Source organism: Aythya ferina (assembly GCF_964211825.1).
Source record: "Aythya ferina genome assembly, chromosome: 8".
NCBI lineage: Eukaryota > Metazoa > Chordata > Aves > Anseriformes > Anatidae > Aythya > Aythya ferina.
This window is the reverse complement of record NC_140304.1, coordinates 31,181,287-31,205,631: the sequence shown is the minus strand read 5'-3', so window position 1 is coordinate 31,205,631 and position 24,345 is coordinate 31,181,287. Positions and strand designations below refer to the sequence as shown.

The 24,345-nt window shown below is 50.9% G+C and overlaps 1 protein-coding gene across 2 annotated transcripts; it reads right to left on the bottom strand.

The window, feature by feature from the left end:
* Positions 1-3,032: 3,032 nt before the first annotated feature.
* Positions 3,033-23,488, bottom strand: PGM1 (phosphoglucomutase 1). 2 transcript variants are annotated; one of them, XM_084527426.1, is made up of 11 exons: positions 23,092-23,488; positions 12,298-12,460; positions 11,773-11,919; positions 10,573-10,698; positions 10,164-10,354; positions 9,584-9,738; positions 8,897-9,012; positions 6,380-6,515; positions 4,945-5,128; positions 4,455-4,589; positions 3,033-3,740 (listed from the first exon to the last, which is right to left on the bottom strand). In XM_084527426.1, exons 1-11 carry the CDS (start codon positions 23,335-23,337, stop codon positions 3,651-3,653), a joined length of 1,689 nt encoding a protein of 562 aa, XP_084383552.1. In that variant the 5' UTR covers positions 23,338-23,488; the 3' UTR covers positions 3,033-3,650. The 2 variants fall into 2 exon arrangements, with proteins under 2 accessions (XP_084383552.1, XP_084383551.1); XM_084527425.1 differs by lacking the exon at positions 23,092-23,488 and adding an exon at positions 15,272-15,663.
* Between the last annotated feature and the right edge of the window lie 857 nt (positions 23,489-24,345).

Genomic DNA, 24,345 nt, shown 5'->3' with positions numbered 1-24,345 from the left:
ATCTCTCTGCTTGCTTTTGTCAGGGAGACCTTGTGATATATTTTCATTTTTTGGGCGGTGGGAGCTGCGTGCAGAAATCAGATATTGCATTACGTAAAGTCGGGGTAGAGATTAAAACACGTACGAATAGTGAGACATCTGGATCTAATTGGGCTCCTTGGGGACAGGAGTCTGTAGCGTCAGCCTGAAGAGAAGCAAAGAAAGAGCAGGAGTAATTTTTCATGCAAATATCTGTATGCTCAGAGGGGCTGAGTCTCTGCGAACACCTCCATGGCCACGTCTTTGTCCAACGCGGCCCATTAGGTGCCGGGCGGGCCGACCACGTTTCTCTGGTGCTGCACATAGTCGTTGACTTGGAAGGAGCACGCTGTAATCCAGCCCAAGGGTAAAAGTGAATTTCCTGAGAAAATTATGAATTACCCAACCTAGTAGCTCAGAGAGGAAGTCTCCCTTAGTCAGAGCAATAGGAGTTATCCTTGGCAATCGGCCGCTTTTGCCTCACTTTCTGCGTGTTCCCAGTAAACTCGCTGGCACTTGAGCTGCGTCCCACCCAGCAACACAGCGGGGACAAACCCACACGGGTGTCACCAGGGGTGGTGGCACTGACTCTGCAGTGCCCTGAGCCAGCTCAGCTCCGCTGTGGCCGCTCTGAGCCCTTGGCCCTCACCCGCCCAAGTGTCCCCACCAGGCTGGGGCGAGGGCAGCACAAGCAGAGGCTAAAGCTCTGTGATGTAAACGTGAATCCTTCTTTTGTGTCTCAGAGCACTTTATAATCACCGATTTACATTGTTTTCAAGCTTGTTATTAGCTGGCCGAGAGATCAAATGTTTCCACGCCATGTGTGTCCCTCCAGAAGAAGCTGTCAAGCAGATTTAGGCTTGGTCTTCAGGCTCTCAGATGCAAGGCGACTCCCTGAGTTAATTTGGACGCTTCCTTGCTGACTGCAGCTGCCCTTCCCTGGCCGCCCGGCTGGCGCTGGCAAACCCATTTGTTTGGCAACAAGTCCCAGCAGCGCCCGTGCTAACGATGCCTGACGTGTGGTGCCAAAACGGAGCCCTTCGTTAGCACCCCAACACCTCGCTCAAACAATGGGGAACCTCCTCTGCAGATCAGGAAGGGGATAGGGGCCAGCCCCGTGCTGCAGGGCAGCAGAAATGGGGCATTTTCCTCACAGCCCAGCACTAAGTGCTCTCAGGAAACATCTCAGGGAATTAATTACAGGACTGAAATCACTCCTTGCCCGTCCATGTGTTAGAAAGGAAAGGAGCTCTCACAGAAGTGACTTGCTTGAATAAAAAGAGGGGCAGACAAGTCCCATGCTAACCCTTTTGAGCTGAACCAGGGGAAGGGGCAGAGATCTGCCAGGAGAGGCAAGAAGCAGCCGGTTTTGGTCCTGTGCCACTGATGCTTCTCTGCCATCCCAGACGGAGCTGGCCTGAAGCGACCCACGAGACTCTGCAAGGAGGTAACGTGCAGCTGGTGCCACCCAGAGAAAGGCTGGAAGCGAGGATTTACAAGTGGGAGGCTCCAAGTTTCACCGCCACACTCCAGCCCCAGCCAGGCATCCTGTCCGACAGAGATCAAAGTCCCAAGCAGAGCACCCCGCTCACCCCTTGGAGGTGCCAGCCTTGCACAGTTCCCTTTGATACACCTTTCACCATCTGAGGATGTAAGCAATGAACGTGGGCTGGGCCACATTTAACTTCCATTCAGATACAACTCAGGTTTGATTTAGTGTTTTTTCATTTTCTTCTGTTAACACAGAAGCTGCAGCATTTGCTGGACTTCTGTGTTTCCTTCCTTGTATTTCATGAAGTGACACAACACAGCTTGAGCTTCCGTGCTGCCTGTGAGCAGCAGGAATCGGAGAGCCCCACAGAGAGCCCAGTGCCTGCACAGGGCACTTCTGGGGACAGCCGGGGGCTGCCCAGTGCTCCCAACACCAGATACGTTTCAGGCTGACCTTTGGCAGCAGGTTTTTCAATGATGCCCATGACCAAAGCTCCTCTCCTCTATCCCCTACCACACACCAGGTACTCTGGTCCATCTCCATGCACACAGAAAACAGGTTGGTGGCTTGTTTCCCTTTTTGCCCATACGCCACCACTATTTTTCATTGTAAGAGCAATCTTTGCTGCCCATTCGTGGCCAGCTCCCGAGCACAAGCATTGCTTCGTCAGACAGATTGCACGAGGTTTATTCAGGTTCTCTCAGGATTCTTCAACATGGGTTTTTAACATCCCCTGCACCAAAACAGCTCTGCTGGCAGAGCTGTTAGCGTGGATTCAGCAGAAGGTCTGTGTCAGAAGAGACACCTCATCTCCGTACAGAAGATGAGATAAAGAGCTTGTTGTCAGCACATCTGCATCGACCTCAGCAGTTTTGCTGGCAGCGTGGTTAAGGATGTTTCACATTCCTGGGAAACAGAGCTGTTCCCTCAGGGCAGCCCAGGGTCCTGGCCCAAATTTGGGCTGTGTGGGCAGCGCTGCCGCGGCCAGCCTCGTGCCACCGAGCCCAGTGAGGGCAGAGGGCACTGCAGGGCTTGGGTGACAAAGAGGGAAATCCCCTGCTGTCACTCCCAGCACTGCAACTCCTTTTATTGACACAGTTTAAGCCATAGCAGCCTCAAGAAAGAGGCGATAAACCAACAGGGTCTTGGGGATTTACCTGAGGGCATCTGCCAGAGCCCCCCTTGCTGGAGAACATCTCCTCCGTGGTTGAGGAGCTCCAAGTCAGCAGCAGGAGCACATCCCATCCCTTCCACCCATCCCGTTGGAACACAGCTCACTCGAAGGGGATGGCCTCCAGCTAAGGGGCAGGGAGCTGTGATAGCATCCGACAGCAACAACTGCTTCCGAAGTGACCCCTCTGTGCCCTGGGATAAGATTTTGCACATTAATGCCTGCAAATCTGATTATTCCAAGAATCTCACCACGCACGTTCAACCAAACAAGAGCTCATCAAAACAGTCTTTTGCTCTTCAAGAGGGAGCCTGTCGTGATGCAAGGAAATAAAAGAGCACTGAGCAGTAATTGTAGCCCACATCACTTTAATATCCTGCAATGTTTGTTATTGCTTATTTCAGTGGGGAGGGTTTGTTACATTTTTTTTATACAGATAGCATGGCAAAGAGACCAATTTACATAATTGGCTTTTGAAAGGGGGAAAAAATCCACAAGAGTAAAAAAATACTCAGCCTTAATACACAGCTGTTGCTTATTTAGAGACATCAAATTTAAATACAATATATTAACAAGGGTAAAATGCGCTTCTTTTCCAGGACGGTTTCCAAGATAGAACCAAAACCCCTGAATTATTGAAGAATTTAGTCTCTTTGTTATTTCTAGAGCCTTTTGTTTAAGCAAAGAAAAAAAAAAAAGTGCATATGCTAAACCAAAAGGCTGTGCTAATGAGCACCATACACAGCTTGCCAGCAGCGCGGTGTGACGCAAGAAAGCAGCACAGCAACGTGCGCACAAATTGTTCACAGGGGCTGGTTTTTATTGTCTATCCGTAGCGGTTCAGTACTGTACTTAAATACAGAGATAAAATTAATTTTCCTTTCATAGTGACAGATTGGACAAGACGGGGGTGACAGGCTGCCTTCCCTCACGCGGCGAGCTCTCCAGCGCGGTGCCAGGACCGAGCCTTTATGTTATGACAGTGGGGCCGGTGCGGCCGGTTCTCTCGTGAAGCTGTGAAAGTTTCAGTGCAATAGAAATGAGGGGCGCCAGCATGACCTGCAGAGAGGGGAGAGATGGCTCAGAACCGCGGAGCGGAGCAGCGCACGCACCCCACACACGTTGTGCCCACCCTGCCCCTGGCTCAAGCTAATCAGTTTAGTTGCTGCCTCCCAGAACTTTCCCCCCCCTAAATCTTCTTTGTGAAAAATGGCATTGTAAGTTATGCAGAAAGAGGTCAAAGATTCTTTTCTGTGGAATATAAAGTGAGGATTCTTTTCTTCCAGTATCTGCTAGAGAGCATTTTTAAATGATCCTGTAAAGAACACGCACCAAACTTAGTATAGAATGAGCCAGTGTCACCTTAAATGTGACTGCAGCATCCTCTCACCCACATTTATTTATTTAAACAAGTATTTCCTGAATTTTGTAGAGGAATGAGCTCATCTTATCCCTAGAGATGCAACATTTCACCTAAAAGGTCAGTTCAGGTCTGCAAGTGTCCTTCCACACCTGGAACCAGCCACAGATGTAACATAAACAAACAGAAAAACTAATGTGCAAGTGCAAAAGAAGCTGTGAGGGGTTCTGAATAAGTAATGCTTGTTCCACACAGAGCTTTTTTAAAAGCTGTTTGCACTGGGATTAAAGATACCAAAACCCTTGCTTCCAAAACACCCAGCGCCTCCACAGTGCTGCCGTGCTTAGGGCCACGATCTGTGTGCACGAGGAAGGCTGGGAGGCAGCGCTGCCGTGACGCAGAGCAGCACCCACCTGGGGGTCCTCGTATATCTTCTGGGCGTCTTTCTCGTAGCTGTCGATGTAGAGCCGCACGGTGGCCCCAGCGCTGCCCGTACCGCTCAGCCTGAAGATAATGCGGGAGCCGTCGGAGAAGATGAGCCGCAAGCCCTGGTAGGAGAGAAGGGAAGAGAAAAACCTCTCAGCCACGCACCTCTGGGGTACCCGGGGGGCTTCCCGTGGCACCCAGCGTGGCCGTGCGTGACCCACACCACCCCTGAGCTCCGTCCTCCCGGGGGAGCTGCAGAAGGCACCTCTGCTGCACACTCCTGAAGGAGCAAAAGTCTCCCTCCTGACCCACTCCGCGCCTCACGCAGCAAGTTCCCTCATCCTCAGCCAGGATCCCACTGCCAGACGCAAGGGAGAAGCTTTTCCAGGGGTCAAACAAACTGCTTGGCTTCAAGGGAAACGCAGATGCAACAGAAAACACTGAGGTCGTGTTTGGCCCAGGCGAGGCCGTGCCCACCTGGTTTCTGGAGACGCTCCCATCCACGGGATCGTTGTACTCGAAGTTGTCGGCTTTCTCGACCGTGTAGACTTTGTCACCAGACGACAACTGCTTCCCCACAAAGGAGCGGTCGAACATCATGGTCTCCAAATCCTTCATCATTTTATTAGCTGCATCTGCATCCACCTCTTCGTAGTCGTATCTACAACCAGTCACCAGAAAACAGATTAGGAAGGTCTGTAATTAGTTAGCAATGTTTTGTGATGCCCTTGTTTAACAGCACTGTGGTCAGCCCCACGTATATTTTCTACTCTTAATAGAGAAAAGGAGGGGAAGAAAAGAGAGGAGGATCCGTGCAGCAGTTTGAGTCCAACACAAAGCTGTGGGACACACCACAACCTAGCACACTGAGCATTAGGAGAGCTGAAAGCTCCAATTGTGCTGTCTTGTGCTAGGAATATTACAGACAGAGAGCCAGACCCCAGCAATGCTGACTGCAAAGCATTTATTCTAATTCCACCGATAGGATCTCGACAGGTTCCTCACGATCAGCTTTGCCTGAGCATCCTAACTTGTGTCCCCACAGCAAAGCGAAGGTCTGATGGCAGCACACGATAACACAGCGCTGCCAGCTTTGATCTAACGACTGCTGCTAAGAGAGGCAGCAGAGAGCAGCAGCTCCAGCATGTGCTGAAGCGCAGATCAGGACCTGAGACTTTGCACTCTGATTGCCAGTGCGATTTGTGTGGTTTTTATTTGCCCAGCCAGCTAGATGGAGCACGCACAGGCTTGCAAACCTGCCTACCGCTGCACGTCGCTTGCTATGCAGACGTAGCTCTGGTGCTAAAAGGCTGCTTTTTTTTTTAATTCTAGACTTTGGCATTTTTTCCACAGGTTTAAATGCCTTAGATGTATGCTGGCTTTGTGGTGTGAAGAAAAAAAAAAAAAGGGAAAAAAGTGAAAAGGCAAGTTCTTTCACTTGGCAATTTGAGACAAAATTTTCACGTAGGTCTTCCGAAGTGAAAGATTTCTGCCGAACGCTCTCCCTCCAGGCAGTGCCTCCCCTTCTGCTCACGTGCAGCTTAGCTCTTCCCCTTCCCTTTTCCTCTCCTGTGTCTGCTATAGCTTAAACGGGAGTAGTTTGGAACTGGACAAACCCAACCAGGTAAATAACAGCCCAGGAGCTGGATGCCCATCCCATAATAGAGCCACCAGTGAAGATACTACAAAGCAACTTGTAGCCTAAAGGAACATGTTACTCTAACAGCAAGAAACACTCGCAAGAAAAAGCCTCCGCTAAGAGAAAAAAGCTACCCTACAGACACCAAAATGCACAACCTTTACAGAGTTTGATACCGAACAGATTGCATTCAGAATAACAAACCCTAGGTGAATATCCAGCTTTAATCAGCCCGGGTACGTTGCATACTGGTGTCAGCCGTGCTTCCCCCACCTGGTGAAGAAGTTCCTGCCGTACTTCTGCCAGTGATCCTTCATGATGTCCTCCACGCTCTGCTTGCGGGTGGCCAGGATGGAGAGCCAGGCCAGGACAGCCCAGAGCCCGTCCTTCTCGCGGATGTGGTCGGAGCCTGCAGAGACCCACAGCAGAAACACGTTTCCCACCTCCTGCCAGGAGAGAGCCCGCGCTACGGCCCTGCCTCGCCTCCTCTCCTCCATCGACCTGGCAGCCGCACGGCCTCACAAATGGAAGGCATTTGGCGAGCTGGATCCCCGCTGCATTGGTAAAGCGGTTCAAGATACCGTCTGCTGTCAGCCGTGGCCCAAATAAAACATTCGGCCCCTTTTAACACACGCACACACGCTCATTGTTCACAGATCCTTAATTCTGGTCCCAAGGAAGCAACGGGGAATGCACGCTAAAAAGGTCATCAAAAAAAAAAAAAAAAAAAACAACAAAAAGAGGCAAACGCAAAGCTCAAGAAGGAGTAACAGCAACCTCCTGGAGCAGCTGTCACGTACCGTCTGCCAAATCAGCACACCCTGACCGGCAGAGATGCTGGCCGAGCACCAAGAAAAATGTCAGCCCTCGCTGAGGAAGCCAAACCCTAACGACTCCGAAATTATGCGGCCGTGGAGGGCGCAGCCGCCTGTCGGGGTGCACCCAGCACCGGGGCCAGCAGCATGAGGGGAGACGTTGTTCATATGGGGAAATCAGCTCAGACCGGCCCCAAAACCCTAAATCAAGCAGGGGATCACAGAGCAGCCCAGAGCACATCCAAGCCGGCCCCCCTGCTCCTGGCTGGCACGCTCGGTGCCGTGCCCCGCTGATTCACAACTTCTGAGCTTCACCCTTTGGGTTTTGGAAAACCTCCAAGCGGGCATTACCAAACCCCAAGGAGCCAGGGTATGGCTGTGAGCACACCCGAGCAGCCCTTTTACCCTCCCCAGAATTGCCAGGGTGGGCGATCGCCCGGGGAGAAGGGCTGGGGCCGCGCGGTGCTCGACACAAATCCCACCATTGTGGCCGCGGCGGTAAATTACCCTCCCGGTCCCGCACGGAGGTGACGGAGAGGAATGCTACATAAACAACGAGTCCCATGTGATGGATCAGCTTCGTGCTGGAATAAAATCCCCAAGAAGGCGGGCAGGAATTCTGTCACGTCGCATTACTCTAATTGCTGCCGGACTCCGGTCCCGCCGGGTCGCAGTTTGGTTCAATTTTTACCGGGTCTGCGTGGCTGCTCCTTCACCTCGCTCCCCTTCAGCGCTCACGCTCCGTCAGACTCCAAACAACTCCTCATTAACTTGCTATCAGCCTCCCTCGTCCCTTTTTCCTTCTTTAAAGGGCCTTTGCCAGATGGACAAACGCCCCGTGTGGTGCGGGGAGCCCAGCACAAGCCCTTTCCCACTCTGTCCCTCACAAAACTGCTCCGATCCCCAGCCCCAGATGTGACATTGCACAGCCCAAATCCCAAACCTGCCTCCCAGCCCCATTTCTTTGTAAGGCAGAGTCACCTGCTGTGGGAGGTGAGAAGCTATGAGCTCATTGCACATGCAACAGAAACTGGAAATGATTTGAGAGAGCTGCTCGCTGGAGACCCTCTCCTATCAGCAGCTCTCCGAATCACGTGCTGCTTGCTGTCTGTATTTACCAAAACGCCCCTGCGCCTCGCGTATCCTCCTGGCTGCCCCGTGGTCCTCAGACAAAGGACAAACAGGATCTCGAGGAGAACCCCAACCAGATAAAGCACGGCCTCTGTGCAGGCACAACGTGCTGAAATCCCTCGTGCAGGGCCAGCCCCGTTTCCCCCATCGGGACGCCACCACCACGTGGTGGATGCTGTGGGATATCTCAAGCTCCCCGCAGCCTCCCGGGAACGCTGCACATTTTGGTTGTGAGCAAAACCCGCTCTCTTCAGCCTCCCTGCACCAGGAACTGCCGAGCGTCACGTGCGCACCCCTAGGAAATTCCTTAAGATGTTCGCTTTGTTTCTCAGTAACCCAATAACTTGCTGCAACTGTTCAAAGGCAAGTGTTAATTTAAACTTTATAAATCATACCTTGTTTTTAGAACAGGAAAATGAGGGCCCTATTAAGCTCGGAGATTTAATAGTGACCTGAAACCTCCCCTAATAAAACTGCATGCTCCAAACCATATTTCTTTCCAGAAATGAAAACATTTAGAAGGTTTTCCTGGCCACCAAGAGTTGAAAAATACATTTAACACTGCACTTAATCCCCATAGACTCAATGACCGGGCTAGTAAAGAGGCCCTTAAACTTCCTGCGTATCGACGTACGCCTTCCTTACTAACTGAAAGAGACCTAGCTTTTGCCTGACAGAACTCTTAGCATTGTGGACGCTTCCACCAGGGATTCTTGAAAGCTTTTTTGTTTTATTTCAGAAGCATTAACAGCTACCCCCAGAAGATAAATCCCAAGTTACCCAGCAAAAAGAATTAAGAGGAGGAACAGCGCCTTCGTTACCGAGCTCAGGAACACCCACTTACCAGTACCAAAACTTTCCTCTCCACACAGAGACAGTTTGTTTGCATCCATCAGGTTTCCAAAGAACTTCCAGCCAGTTGGAGTTTCATACAAAGCAATCTTTGTAGCGTGGGCCACCCTTCGAAGGCAAGAAGGCTGCGTCACACCACAGCTGGGCTCTTAGTGCACCCATGTGAAATGCTGCAATAGGAGCCTCGGTTGTTACCAGCATCTCTTTTGGGGTAACGCTGCAGGCAGCTCACGCCTCTGCCTTTTTTTTTGTTTTTTTTTTTTTTTTTTTTTTAAGTGGAGAACTGCTCTTTGTGCAGCAGTGCTCGGTTTTATCCTGGTGCTACCTTGTGGGAGATGGTTGGGAAGCACAACTAAGGAATAAATACAAACACACAGCTCTTCTACACCAATTTGCAGTCGTAGATGTCAAAGCATTTAACAAAGAAAATATCACTAACAGATTTAAATTCATAAAAAAAGGGGGGGGAGGGCATTTATTTGGGCTTATTTGTAGAGAAGAAAGAAGAAAGAGCAGAACCCAACCCTGCCACGTTCCCAAAGAGGATTTAATGCAGCAGCCCAGCAGTGCATTGCCCTTCAGGAGGGCCACGCACTCGCTCCCCACCACAGGAGTGTGTCTGACCACAGGAAAGGGACAGTCCCTCCCCTCCGCCACCCCGCGCAGAGGCAGGTGCTACCTATCGAGAGCCCCGCTGGTGGGCATGCTCCGGGCGAAGCCGCGGACTCCGGTCTGCTGGAAGTAAGGGATGCTGAAGATATTGGCAGCGATGACGGCAACGGAGTCGGAGGGGTTCACGAAGAAGCCGTGCTTCCCGAGAATCATGTTGCGGTCCTGGCGAGGACAAGAGAGAAAACAGCTCACGACCCTGCTCTGTGCAAGCAGGCTGCAATCCAAAATCCTTCTACTTCGCAGGCGCAGCCCGTAAACCCCGTGACACGGAGATTTTTGACTGCACTGAACTGAATATGACGTTTGGAAGCAGTTAAACAGCAACACCTCTCCAGTATTTCAACCTTCCTGCTGATTTTTCATAAGCTTTAAAGCTATTCAAAAACAGTTTGGACTTCATTATTTACACAGTAGCCAACTACTGCCGTGGTGGTGAACTGCAGTGAGTGGTTCATGTCTGCCTGCAGTTACAGCAGGGAAAGGACTAAAAAAGGTCTTTGCCTCTCTCCATCCTCCTCTGCTGGTGTCCTGTCATGCCCCACGACCAACTAGAGGGTAAGAAGATGATCAGAGAGCAACCCATTTACCCCGTCTCCATCAAAGGCAGCTCCAAAGTCGTACTCTCCCGTCTTCATGGTCTGCACCAGGTCGGCAGCGTAGGTCAGGTTGGGGTCGGGGTGGTGGCCACCGAAGTCCTCCAGCGGGGTGCAGTTCACAGCAGAGTTGGCCGGGGCTCCGAGCTCCTCACACAGGATCTTCTTCACATAAGGGCCCACAACTGTCAGGGCAGAACGTGGGAAGGGAGCGAGTCAGGCACGGGATAAAGGCACCGAGGTATTGGCATGACAGCCCCGTGTAACAGAACAGAAGGGATGCCTGACTGACAGGTCTCCAGCTGTACAACAGCATTTTCTGCTCTCAAACACCAGAAACAAAAAAGAGAGAAAGCTTTCCCTGGGCAGCAGGAGGCACCCGCAGACCCGCACCCCCCCGTACCTCCGTGCATTGCATCTATGCGAATCTTGAGGTGGTTCTTCCCCGAAAGCAGCTCCTTCAGCGCGCTGAAGTCGAAGATGTTCCTCAGCATGTTTGCGTAAGCCTCTACCGAGTCCACAATTTCCACTGGAAAAAGAAGAGAGAAACTAACTGTGACAGCCTGAACTCGACGTAGAAAAGCAAGTTTGCTCCACGTGGCGCTGTGCTGACGGTCCCTGCGTGCAAAGGGCCAGGGCTGGGCATAAAGCCTTTAAACACCCCCTAGAATCATTTCATAAAGACAATGATAATGGTCCTATATTAAGGGCCATTTAATTACAGGCTGCCACTGCTAATCGGATTACAGACCAAACAGAGCGACAGAATCCTGAAGACAAACATTGTTCCCAGCTCTCCGCCGGTCACAGCCTCCATTCAGAGCCCCAGCCCCCCGGACATCCTTTGAGAGGCCTCTGTTCCACTCAGATTATGTGTAGAGAGGGATTAAGAGGGAAAAAACATACACAAACAGACTTCCACCAACATGAGCACGAACTGTGCACCTCAGAGTCTGAAAAGGTTGCACCTTTGCAACTCATGGGCCACGTAAAAAAAAGGTGAAGACAAAACTATTTACACAAAAATCCTGGTACACAGAAATGGAAAACGAGAGAAATATGGATTTTTATCACTTTTGATTTAATTTTGTTTACAATAAGTGATCATCAGGAGGTGGTGAAAATAACTTGCAGTAACTTTTTTGAAAAAAATCTATTTTTTAGATGTATTTTTATTTTCACTGCTAACTGACGAAAATCATGCGTGAAATGTCACGGCTTTCCAGCTCTCAGACGATTCTTTTATACATGAAACTCTGGAAAAAGCCAGTCAGAAAGATTAAACACCAACACTATAACATTTAATCTGGAAAATGAACTTTAACTGCAGATTTGTCTTTGTTTCCCACGTACGTGTTAATGGGAGCCTTACAGACAATTAGTAGAATTAAAGTATCTAGACAAGGTGAGATGCAAGTAAAAAAAAATAAAAATAAAAATCCACAGCAACCAGGACAGACAATTTTGCTTGGATTATCCAGCAGCTGAGAAGGAGAGGTCAGAATGGCCACATCTGTCCTTCCAAAACACCATGCGTCCTTTCATGGCAGGTCCACGCTAACCTCACCTGCAAGGAAACTTTCCAAGAAGAACAGTCATTTACCTGTAAATGGCTTAAATTTGTTCTCCAGATCAAACTGCTGCTTCCCAATGGTGCCCAGGTCCACCTGGAGATCCGGGCAGATCGCATACTCTTCAATTTTCTTGCTAATCTGGAAAATTTTGTCTGTGACACCTTCAGGAGCAGGACCTACGAGATATAATGTGCGAGAGGGAAGAAGTTAGAGGCAGATTGGAGGAGAACTGCCCTTCAGAGGTACAGCAGAAGACCTGGGGCTGGGAATACCTCACTAGGAGAGGAATACTGGGGAGCAAGGGGAGCAGATCAATCACTTTGGGCATGGTCCCAGGCAACCTGCTCCAGGTGGCCCTACTTGAGCAGGGCTTTGGACCAGATCACCTCCAGAGGTCCCTTCCGACCTCAACCATTCTGTGATTTGGTGTTTGGGGGGACCCAGTGCTCGGGCCACTGAACCTCTGTGATGTCTGACAGTTTAATCAGGTTCCTTGGTACCAATAAAGAACTGGGAAGTAGAAAGCAAGCAAATAAAAGAGAAGTAAACCTTACCTCCATTGGCAGTGTTGAATTTAATACCAAAATCTCCGTTGGGCCCACCAGGGTTATGGCTGGCTGTCAGAATGATGCCACCAATGGCCTTGATTTTCCTGATGATGCAGGACACGGCCGGAGTGGACAAAATGCCGTTCTGCCCTATGACCAAGCGGCCGATCTGAAAATTAAAGGCCAAAATGAACAACCGAGTCCCAATTGCTAACAGCAAATGCACCAGACCCTCAAACACTGGTTACAGGCAAAGCAAAGCCTCCTAAGGAGGCACCTTGACGGCTGGGGTGCTGAAGCAAGCAGCGTGTTCCTGGGAGGCCGTGAAGCTCTCTGCTGCATAGTTTGAAGGTCAGCAGCCCACCCCGTTCTGCTGTGCCTTTTTTTTTCCCCTCACGAACATCACAGCTCAACGGGAAATGGCAGCCTGCGCTGAAGAGCTGAGCTTTCCAGAGCCATCTAAACAAAACGACACAAAAAAAAAAACCAACACCCCTTGGCTATGGTCTTGAACTTTGCTTTCAAAAGACACAATGGGGTTGAGAGAAGCCAAAGCAAAAGCAAAATAGATCTTCATCGCTGCTCCCGTGGGACCAGATGCAAATTCTCTTCCTCGCAGCGGGTAGCACACCTCCCTCCATAAATTCAGTAATATCACTGAGATTAAATCCAGACCGATGTGCTAAGCACTACAAGGTAATCAGGATCCAGTTCATGTAGTAAAACAGAAGATAAATATTCTCCTGGAAGAGCATGCCCCTTACCATAGCCCCCAGATGAGGTGACAGAGGTTTAAGAACATACCAGACTACTCCCCAGCAGCCAAGGAGATTAGACCCTGTATACGACTGAGGAAAGAGGAGGAATTTCATTCAAAAGGCAAGAGAAACCCGAAAACAAAAGCCAGCCTGCCTGGAGTGAAGGTTCCTGCGTGGTGCTAAGCCAGCAGCACCAGCACGGGATAATGGGATGCGGTTCCTGCCCCGCAGCACCACGGGCATAGATCTGGAAAGGCAACAAACCCAAAGCGAATGCAGCGAGGAGACTCGTATCCATACAGGCTGCTCTCTGCTTCGGGGCCCTCCTTGGCTGTCAGAGGTTTTCGGCTGTCATTTCCCACCAGCCCGGTGCTATCTCCTTTGGGGTAACCGCAGGAGAGGCTGCTCAGCCTAGCGCCGTGCTGAGCTGCTAACACTCAGCATCTTTTTCAGTTTTCTGGAGTTTCTTACGAGCCAAAGCTAAGAAAGAAAACAGAAACACCTTCCCCAGGATGCTCCGGGCAGCCCCATTCACCCAACCTGCCTCCTGCAGCGATGTTGGGTTACGGCCCCGTGATGCAACCCAGAGCTTCCACCTGGAGTCACCAAAAACCCCACCAACACACACGCAGACAGCGAAGGACTCCTGCGGGTCCCCTCCAGCAACACAGGCTGATGCTTTCAGTGCTTTCCCACCAAACCCACGTTTTCTAGCCGAGGAAGCCGGTGTGCACAGCTCCACTGCCCTCCTGGACGATGCACGCAGCACAAGAGCAATGCCCTGCACTGGTCACAGCCCCCGAGCACAGAGCAAACAACCCAGGTCCCTTTCTTTGACCAAACCACCAGCATTTGAAGCAGGCGAGGTGAATCCCCCTGCAGCAGCACAGCAAAAGTGCTCGGTGCCATTCAGAGATCCTGCTGATGCCGCGTTTGCCGAGGTGGCAGCACCTGTCCCTGGCACATGCCGACAGAGACGCTTCTGCACATCCAAAACACGCCAGGCATGCCCTCCTCGTGCCTTCTTACATTTTAACACATCCTTGGACTCATCCCTTCAGCTCTGCAGAGCGAGGTTAGCACAACGTTGATTAACAAAGTCACAGGATTCAGCCAGACTACATAAAAACAAGCAGTGAAAAAACATCAAACCCAGCAGTGGAACTAGATGTTAGCCAGACACGGGCCACGCCGCCGGAAAGAAACGCAGGAGAGAAGCCTCATCTGGTGAGGATCAGCTTAATCTCATCTTTACCATCAGGAAATCTGTCCTGGTGTCAGAAAGCCCGAGCAGCAGGCCTGGCTCCTACTTTGTGCACATTCCCCAGCTCTCCTGCTCAGCCCGTACGCTGACTTAAGTGGAACACATTAATTTGCAATGCCAAAGGATTCATTTTTCCAGCCTGGAAAACTTGATGATTAAAAAAAAAAAAAAAAAAAAAAAGAAAACTCTCTCCTCTTATCTGCCTGCTCATTACAAATTACCCTGTTGTGATCGAACAAGCTTTTCTGCCAAAAATTCCTATGCCACTTCTCTTAGCATCAAGTTTTGCTCTGCGTTAGGAGATCCAGGACAGACGGCGGCGTCTTTCCTTCTTAAAAAGCAAGAAGAAGCAAAGACACAACCCCAGAGGCTTGCAGCACCTGAACAACCCCGTGCCACAAACAGCCCGGTCTCCTGCCCTGCTTCCAGCACAGCCAGAGATCTCAAAGGCTCCCCCCATTTCTGCTCTCATCTCATTTCAGTTTTTGGAGGCTCCCCAAGTGCTTACTGCCCGGCCACAGCTTGTAGCTGAGGGGAAGCAGCAGAGCCTGCGTTTTGCCTTCTCCGAGCAAGGCTGAAGGAGCTTTTGCCCAGCTGCCACCGCAGGGAGAGCCGTGGCTCTGCCACCCACTTCTCCTACTGTTATCAGGGTTTTATGACCTGATGGAGACACTACCAAGTCCACAAGTGCCAACAGCTTGAGGCACGTCAAACCACGAACTAGGAAGGCACAGAAAACGGGAACCTTTTCTGTTCTTTGCTCCGTGTGTTTCCCCATGCTTCTACCCAACTGTACCACTTAAAAGTGAACAAACAGTAATTTCAGCATTTCCAGTTGGATTTTCTGTTAAAAAGCTAACCGTTAGCAATTAGTGACTCCCAGTGACTAATTTATTACGGTTTTCTGCATTTATCAGCTACGCAACCCTAGGAATTTAGTCATTTAACCGTTACCAACCCCGTTGGCTGCAGCCATTTGGACTATCAGCTCCACCGCAGACTTATTTAGGTACCTCCCATCGCCTCCAACCACCATAGAAGCTCCTTGTCGATCTCTTAGATCTATGGAAAAAAATATACTCTGGATAAAGTTCTGCATATAGTTCATCTTGGATTCAAAATAAAAGGTCTTCTTCCGTAGTCCACTCGTTCCTGCCTTCTGATCGTTGTAAGGAGCCGTGGGCATGGTCAGCAGAGGCAGAGGAGCGTCTTCCATGGCCTTTTTTCATATAAATGCATTTAAGAAGTAAGTTACGATGAAACACAAAGGAAAAAATATGTAATTAAAAAAAAATCGATCAATCTTGACACCAGCAATGGCACACCTACTGGACAGAAGCTGAGTGAAGTTCTCGAGCACCCAAAAATAGCTCCTCGAACATCGAACTGAACGTGGGTTCTGTAACTGAAGCTGTTTCCTTGCACTTGCCGAGGAGGATCAATGTCACGGCGAACACGCAGCTCCACCACGGGCAGGAAAAGGCGATTTTTGCCTCCCTCACCACCTCCTGCTCCCTGCAGGCACGGCTCCTCGCCGCTCTGCGCTGTCACCCGTCCGTCTGCCCGGGTCTCCGTCAGCGCATGGGCAGCTCGGCGCCCCGCTCGGACACCCCGAGGCGCTGCCCCAGCGTTTTTGCCAGCCCAGCAAATCTCTGCAGGCACGGCAGGCCCCGGAGGAAAAGCCTCCAGCAGGCAGGGCAGCACGCGGCCGGAGGTGTTTTGCGGAGTCCGGCGAGCTAAAGGTCACTCTTAAAATGGAAGGCAGCAGATCTGTTACCCACAGGTCGCTTACACACGAGCCCCGCTGCGACAACCTGACTGCCCCGGGGCTCCCTCCCAGGCATGGGGACGTGGTCCACAAAGAAAAGTGGCTCAGCCTTTGCTGAACTCAGGAAAACCCAGCACGGCTCAGAGCTGCTAAAGGCATGGTTTCAACCGAATACTCCACAAGTTGACAGCATAGGTGCCAAAATTTATTAAAAAAAAAGAAAAAAATCCACAAGTATCGAATCCTTTAGAGCACAGCATGATAAAGTTATCGGGTTCGGAACAACTCACACACAGAAGAGATCCAAATGCCAACAAGCTTTTATGAGGCATCGTCTCCCTGAGCTTGGGGAAGGTAACTTCAGGCACTGGGCTGGAGCCACAGTCTCCTCCAAACCTCTTTAGTAACGCTCAGAGTCCCCTGTCCAAGCTGCTGGCAGAGTTTTATGGATATTAGTGGAAAATTAGAGACCGCGCACTTCATAATGACTCATTCATCCCATTATCAAAAAGGGGGAGGGAGAAAGGAGTTGTGTACACAGCTGGATTGTGACAACTTACGAAGGCTTCCACAAGACCGTTTCCTAAGGTGCTGCCTCTGTCATTGCTCCAAAAATCATCAGATTTCTCCAAGGGGCAAAGAGACGCTGTTATGGCCATCTTTATTTTATACCACCAGCGAGAATGCCTGGGGTAGGCAGGCAGAAACAATCAGTGCACATTTCACACCTCCACGCTAGTCCTGCATCTGCGATTCCCTATCCTGCAGCTGCGACGCCCTAAATTTCCACGCAAAGGCACAGGTTTCCCTCTAGTGGCACAGAGAACAAAATCCAGCTCCCAGAACGAGCCTCCCACTGAGCAGCCGCCCTGGCAGGGAGAGGCCTGCACAAGCTCTGTCCCTTTTTCTTCTTCTCTTGACTGGGTTGGGAGCTGGGACATGTAATTAGGTGTGCACGTTCTGGCCATTTGTGGTCTGGGAGGCACTGCTTGGGTGGGAAGGAGTGCAGTGGCTCACGGCTCCCTCCCCAAATCTGGTGCCCTATACTCAGGGCACCCTTCAGACAGCTCCTGTAACCCATTCTTTAAGTCCTCCTCTCCAGGTGAGCGGTGCCCACACATAAATCACCTTGCAGCCAGGAGCGTGTCCCTGCGAGCTGGCCTACATCCTCCTCACCGTGGCTCAAGCCCTCCCGAGCTGTCAGAGAACAAATTGAACCACAACCCTCTTCCTGACAGCTTCTTTCACTGCAAATAAAAAAAAAAAATTCAGCATACAGAGCCTGAACATCCTCTGTTTTCTACAGGAAACAACCCCAATTTCCTCAACTTTCCCTCGTGGCCACAGTGCTGAGGTGCCTCACTCCTCACCTTTCCCCTCCCTGCCCGCCCCAGGCAGGCTGTTTGCTCACGCAGCTCCCCGTTCACAGTCCTGCACTTCAGACATGCAAGAGCAGAGCCAAAGCCATGAACTGCTGTCCTTTTATCATTAACCCAAGTCAAACAAGGCTATTTTGAGAGCCCTTAAACTTCAGGAAAACCCTGCAGAGCACGCAGCCCCTCCCTCGGCTCGATATTGCTGGCCCCTGCCCCGTCCCCTCTCCCTGCTGTGGCTCTGCCACCTCTCCTCACCCCACCCCACATTGGGAGATTCAAAATAACTGGGGGAGAACACTACACAGAATCAAAGCCAGGTATTTTGCAGTTGTTTCCCAGCCTTCCTTTCAAGCACAAATCACATTCCCCTGCTCCTGCCCACAGCAAACCTGTGCCCTGCTGCTTGTGCAATCCCACTGGGGGGGCCGGCAGCCCCGATAACCCCACGGCTGCCAAAACCACACACCTTCTGCCTGATTACAGCCCGCTGCCGGCGTGACGCTTGGCACTGCCAAGATAAATGGAGGCAGAGTAAAATAAACCAACTGCGAGCCCGTCGGTTACGCAATTGCAGGAGCTCTGCTTGTAAGATTCTTTGTTTCCCTAAGGATTAATTAAAATGCAGTTTTTGAGGCTGAAAGGGAGAGAGGCAGAGTGTCTGGCACCACCTCGAGAGGCTGAGCGCACACACAGGCACCCACGTACGTGCTGGTAACTCCAGAACTGAGCCGTGCTGACCGTGCACCCCGGAGAGGCTCAGGGGGCAGAAAGCAGATCCTTGACACAGCTCTGCAGGGCTAGGGGCGATGCTACCATCTGCAGGGCTGCTGCAGACCCCACAAAGGGCTCCGGGGCTGGCAGGGGCTCGTCCCCCCTTTGCCAGGAGAGGAGCAGACAGCAGCAGGCACGGCCGTGAAGGTTTCTGTCCAAAGGTCAGCTCCGCAGCGCACGGCCGTGACCGCGGGCTGCCCTGGCGTTTGCTGCCCTCCCTGGCACGGGAGAGGGATCTCGGCTGGTTCAGCTCCAGCAGAACCAGCACTGAGCTGGGGATCCTGGCCCTAACCCGCCAGGAGATCGCCCCTGCGCCTGGATCCTGATGTGGGGGCTTCGCCTGGAACAGCGCGGATGGAAGAGGAGAGAGGGAGATGCACACCAACCTTTTCTCACACAGTTACAAAGTGCTGGCAAAGCTTCACCTGCAGGCAAGAAGCAGGTAAAGCACGTGTGGAGGGAAGGGCTGGGAGTGCTGTAAAAAGCTCACCCAGCCCCTGCACCGGGTAGAACCAGCTCTGCCCAAACCGTTCTTGCTAGAGGTTTTCCCAGGCAGAGATTTAATGAGCATCCCCAGGCAAGGCGCTCTTTCCATTAGTATTAAGCTTCCAAAAATGCTTTCTAATGTCTAGCCTAAGCCTCTCCTGCTGCAATTTTAATTCTTGCCTGGTCCCCAGCCGACCAGAGAGCAATTTACCTTCTCCTCTGCAGCATCGCTGCAGACTGCAAGTGTTTTTCCTACCTCTGGGCTAAGCTGAGTGTCCCTGTGCTTTCTGGCTGGCCACATGTGCCCAACTTCAGGATCTCTCTTTTGCTGCCTGCTGGAATCTCCCCCAGGCACTCCGCATCCTCCCTGGTGAGAATATTTCCAGTTTTATTTCCTTTTACTATTTTTTTTTTTTTTTTTTTTTTTTGAGTTCATCATTTGAAGCATTAATGACTACAGATTAGCTTCGAGATGGGAGGGCAAGGAGAAGGAGCCACCACAATCCTTTCCTGGAGCTGGTCTTGCACCAGCTCAGCCCGGCTGTGAGGCACGCAGGCAGCATCTGCCGGGCTCGGCTCACCTAACCCAGAGCTTGGTGTGACAAAAAGAAGGCGCCAGGCCCTGCACGGCTGCCTCCCAGCACGGCCAGAGCTGAGGCGTCTGCTTAGAGCCACTGCTCCAGGAGATTACGGTTAAGCCCCTGTTAGAGTGGATTTCAACACTCTGTCTGCTGGATTTGCAAAGATTAACTACAAAGCACCCCAGTTCTTCCCTCCAGATGGGGTTTTGTTACTGTAGAGGATAAAATTCCCAAAAGCCACCAAACCTGGGCAACCTCACCACTGCCTTAATAACCTTCAACTGTAAATTGATATAAAATGATGAATTTGAGAGGCAAAAAGAAACTAAAGTAGTACAAAAGCAGTCTTCGAGCTGTAGGGAGCTGGTGCATGTATGGTTGTCTTCTAAACCCCACCGTAACCTGGAGCCAGGACATACCTGCAGGTAACACTGACTGCACACTCGGGATCTATCTCCTTACTTCAGATATCACACCTCACTTTCCTCTTCTGCTTCTGAGAAAAACAGCAACGTAACAAAGACCAGAAATTGAGACTTCTTATCGGCCTGTAGGGTCTAGCATCACTGCACGTAGGACCGGTTAATAGGGTTTGCTTTTATGGAATAAAATTCTTCTCACTCAATTTAATTTGATGTTTTAGTACCAGGAGCTTTTAGTAAATGGGAAGATCTGAACCCGAGGACTGAGAGTCTGTTCTTTAGGGTAACGCTGCTGGCTGCTAAGCGGATGAAGGGCTGTAAAGCAACAGGACTGGGGCTGACCTCAGGGTCTTGTGCAGAATCAGGATCAGCACAAAATTAAAATGGAGCAGAGCTACTCAAGTAAGCTACAAGAGAGCCCTGGCAAATAACGAGCTGCTGAGCAATGCAACTGAATTTAAACACTTGGTTTCCCTGGGATATTTGGGTGGGGAAAAGCTTAATAGCAGCCAAGCCAGGAAACCAAACTTTCTGGGGCAGAGAGCAGTGTTTCTAACTGAAGTACCGTTTTGTCCTGCAGCAGTAAAACAAAACCAGGCTAGCATTTACCATGCAAAGCAGCGCCTGGCATTCAAAACACCTTCAAGCAATTTGCTTTAATGCAGATACCTTGCAGCGCTTTGAAATCTCTTTACTTGAGAAGGAACCAGGGGCACGGTACACTTGTTGAATAGCAGGTGACAACATTCGTTCGTGAGTCAGCCTGATCCTAGGTGTTTAATCTCAGTTCTGCAATTTGTGCCTGTTTTTGACTTAAAGCTATTGCACAGCCCCAGTTCTACCCCAGATGGCTGGAGCTTTTAAGCTTTATTCGTTAATTAAGGAGTCAGACTTGCAAACTATGTGTGGGAAAAAAATAAAGGATACTTGGCACAACAGACCAAAACAAAGCAGGTAGGCTCTGCTGGCTGCCAGCTGAGAATGGTGAAACCAACGACTATTTTTGGTTACTTTTATACAGGCAAACTTGTAAATAACACTTGTTAATCACAGAACTACAAATTGAGGTGTTGCTATTCAAATACCAGCATTTAGGTATATATTATCCATTCCAGGTGAAGAAAAAAACTAAAATTCACTTCAGCATCCTCACCTTTTACTCTGTAAAACTAACGATCATGAACCGTACTCCTGTTTCTCCTGCGGCTTTGAGAGGACCACTCAGCCAGATCTTAAAGGCCGAGGATTTTAAAGCAGTGACCCCTTCACCTCTTACTCCCTAGGACCAGAAATACGGCTCTCCAGCACTGCTTTGGCACAGGAGGCGGGCTGGCTGCTGTTAGACGGGTGAACACATCCTGGTATGACATACCTTGGTGATCAAAACAAGCAGAAAGGCTGTGTTAGAGAAGCCTGTAGCCAAAACTTTATTATATCTTTATTATTTCTTTATTATATCTTTACTACTTTTCAGTTTTACCATGTTCTTAGTATCCAGTGGATCTATACAGTGGATCCCCTCGCATGCACTGCAATAATCACTTCCCTCCAGAAGTGATTATTTCAGGTGTCCAGCCTTCCTCTACATTACTCAGTATTTCTCACCACGAGATTACTGAGCCTTCCTCTGAGACCTGGCTCCCAGAATCAGGAGACCCCCACAGGCCCCAGCACTCAGCCCAAACCAGTTTCCAGGAACCCGCTGCCACGTGCTTGCAGCATGCTTTCTTACACATTAACCAAAGTAGCTCGCCCTTCCCTTTGAAGGGTGGGTGACCCCCAGTTACTTCACATCCATTATGAAGAAACAGGATTTTCATAGCTACCACAGCACAGTTGAGTAAGAGCCTACCAGAGAACTAGCACTTGCGATTACAGAGAAAAAACATGAAGCAAGCATCCCCTAAGCAATCCAAAACACAAAAGCAAGTGCTAGAAATTCATTAAAAACAGGCATTTTGTATTGAATAAAGAAACTTTCTGTCTTCAGTCACCTCATTTCTTGGGACCTGAAGGTTTTGCCACACTGGAGTATTGCATTGCCAAACGTTAAGCCTGTGCAATTCAAACTTAGCCAGCAATTGTCACAGTATCACAGGATTGTCACAGAATTGTATCAAGCTTTCAATGGCCCAGCAGTCTGCAGAGCTCTTCACTGTGCCTCCTTCTGGTTCCTTATTCAGATTTACATCTGCTCTTCAGTTATTAAAGAATTTGGGGGACAGTTTTCTCATTTCTTTAATGACCCTTTGAGGTCTTTTCCCCCTTCTTTTTTACATAGGATATTTAAATCTATGATTTTGCAGCAATTCTGACCTGCCAATCCTCCTCAAATTTTGGAGGGTGGCTGGGGAGGGGAGAGTTTATTTTATGGCTCCCTCCAGCACCCCAGAAAACCCACACCACTGTCTCTACTCTGCTGCAACAAGGGCACAAAGAACCCGCAAGCAGATGACTGGCAGTGCTGTCGTATCACTTAATTTTTGCTTGAAGAAGTCTAACATTTTGTCTCAGGCCACGGCTGTTTTCTTGCTTTATAAATTAACGATTCAGAATGAAAAGCTTTTAGAGTAAAACTTCCCACTTCGTATAGCCGTGCCTTGGCTCTTACCCCACGCATTCACCCACCTGCTTTCTCCTCCTGTTTCCTCTTGCCTTTCCAGAACATTTCTCTTTCTTTTACAGCCGGTTCTGCCCTAACACTTGGAAGCAAGTCAGACAAACCACCGCAGGGCAAATACCCGCTGGTGAGCAGACCCCTGGACGCTGCATGGCCACAAGGACAGGACTCGAGCCCCTCCTGAGGGGTCCCCAGCTCAACCACAGCCCTCAGCCCCTTACCCACTGTGGGGCTGAAGCGAGGTGCAGGAGGGGAGCCCCTCAGGCCCTGGTGGGCCACCACGTCCCACAACCTGCTCGGTCACTGGGACCTGAGGTGCTGTCAGCACACATTTCAGCCCCAATTCACCTCAAATCCGATAAATAAAGCAGTGCCAGCTGCTTTTCTGCCGGGGAAGGCCACATTGCCTGTGCGTGCGGGTGCTGTCAGGGGGCGCGGGCTGAGCGCTGGGCACCCACCCCAGGGCACAGGAGGCCCAATTTTGCACAGTTTCCAGAGGCACTCACCCACTTCCTTATTCCATAACAAATCTGCAAGCTCAAATTTGTGCCCCTGAGTGGTTTAACCACACTTTTACCCCCCTAATTAGACACCAAGACATCCAATTTGAGCAGGGCAGCACAGCAGCTTCCCCCCAGCGCCTGACGCTGCCCCCCGGCATCCTCAGCTCCGCTTTTCTGTCAGAGGAAGCCTTCCTCATCCTCCTCCTTCCTCCTCCTCGTCCTCCCTGAGCCCGGCCCCGAGCCGCACGTACCCCGTTGGCGGCGGCGATGCGGACGATGAGGCGGATGGCGTCCCGCATGTAGTAGCGGCCGTCCCCCCCCACCACCAGCGTGGCCTCCTGGCGCTCTGCCGGCGGCAGGGTGGCCAGCACGCTCTGGATGAAGTTCTCGGCGTAGTGGGCATTGCTCTGGAAGACCGAGACCCGCTTGCGAAGCCCGCTGGTGCCGGGCTTTTGGTCCCCGTACGCCTTGGTCTTCACCGTCACGATGCGCACCATGGCCGGCAGCCGCTGGCAGTTCCGGGCCGGCCTCAAGGGGAGCGGGCTGGGCTCGGCAAGGCTCGGATCGGCACGGCCCCGATCCACGCCCCTTAAAGGCACAGCCGGGCCGGGCTGGCCCCATTCGGCCCCTTTCGGCCCCCTTCAGCACTGCCCGGCCCCGTTCAGCCCGCCGCTGTGAGGCCGCCCCCCGGGGGTGGTGGTGAGGGAGGCCCGGGCGGCCAGGCCGCCGCCTCATCCTCCTGTCACGGCTCCGCGGTGTCGCGGTTATCGCCGCTTTTTGCCCCAATTTCCTCCCCCCCCGAGGAGGGCAGGCGGTAGCTGACTCCTTGTGTGAGTCCAGAATGGTTTTATGGAGCCTGGAGCAAAGGGGAGAACACCCAGCAGATAGGGCTGAGGTCTCGCTTCTTCTCTCCTCCTGGGCAAGAAGGGTGGAAACTGCCTTGGGGCAGAGAACTTGCCTATATTCCCCCTCAAAAAGTCAGATCATGAAACTTCTTAAAAGATCAGGACAGCAAAGGGGTTCTATGCCCTGCTGCTGTATCATGTTTCACTCCACATTAACTGCAGCAAAACCCAAGTCCTGCCTCAAACGCTGAGTTCTCAGCCAAGAGCTTCTCTCAGTTTTAAGCATTCCTGTCCTGAAGTGCAGGAAGAACAGCACATCGATTCCTGCTGTGTCTACCGAGACTAATGTCATAAACAGACGAAGGGCAAATAAGGGAGAGCTCGTTTTGTACCTCATAATTTCCCTGTTCCTTCTCAGAGATGCAGCTAGGAACTTGTGATGTATCCACACGTTGCCTGAGGCAGCATTTACAGAGCTCTGTGTTGCTGGCAGGAAGTTACCAAAAATGTGTGGAGTCTCTTAATACAACTTCTACTTCTAGACAGTTCTGGAAATGAAAACGATATCTGCTGTGCTTGCTACGGGGGGACAAAAAAAAAGAAGAAAAAAAAAGAACGATCACCAGTAGACCTCCTTGAGTACCAGTTGCTGGAGTGCAT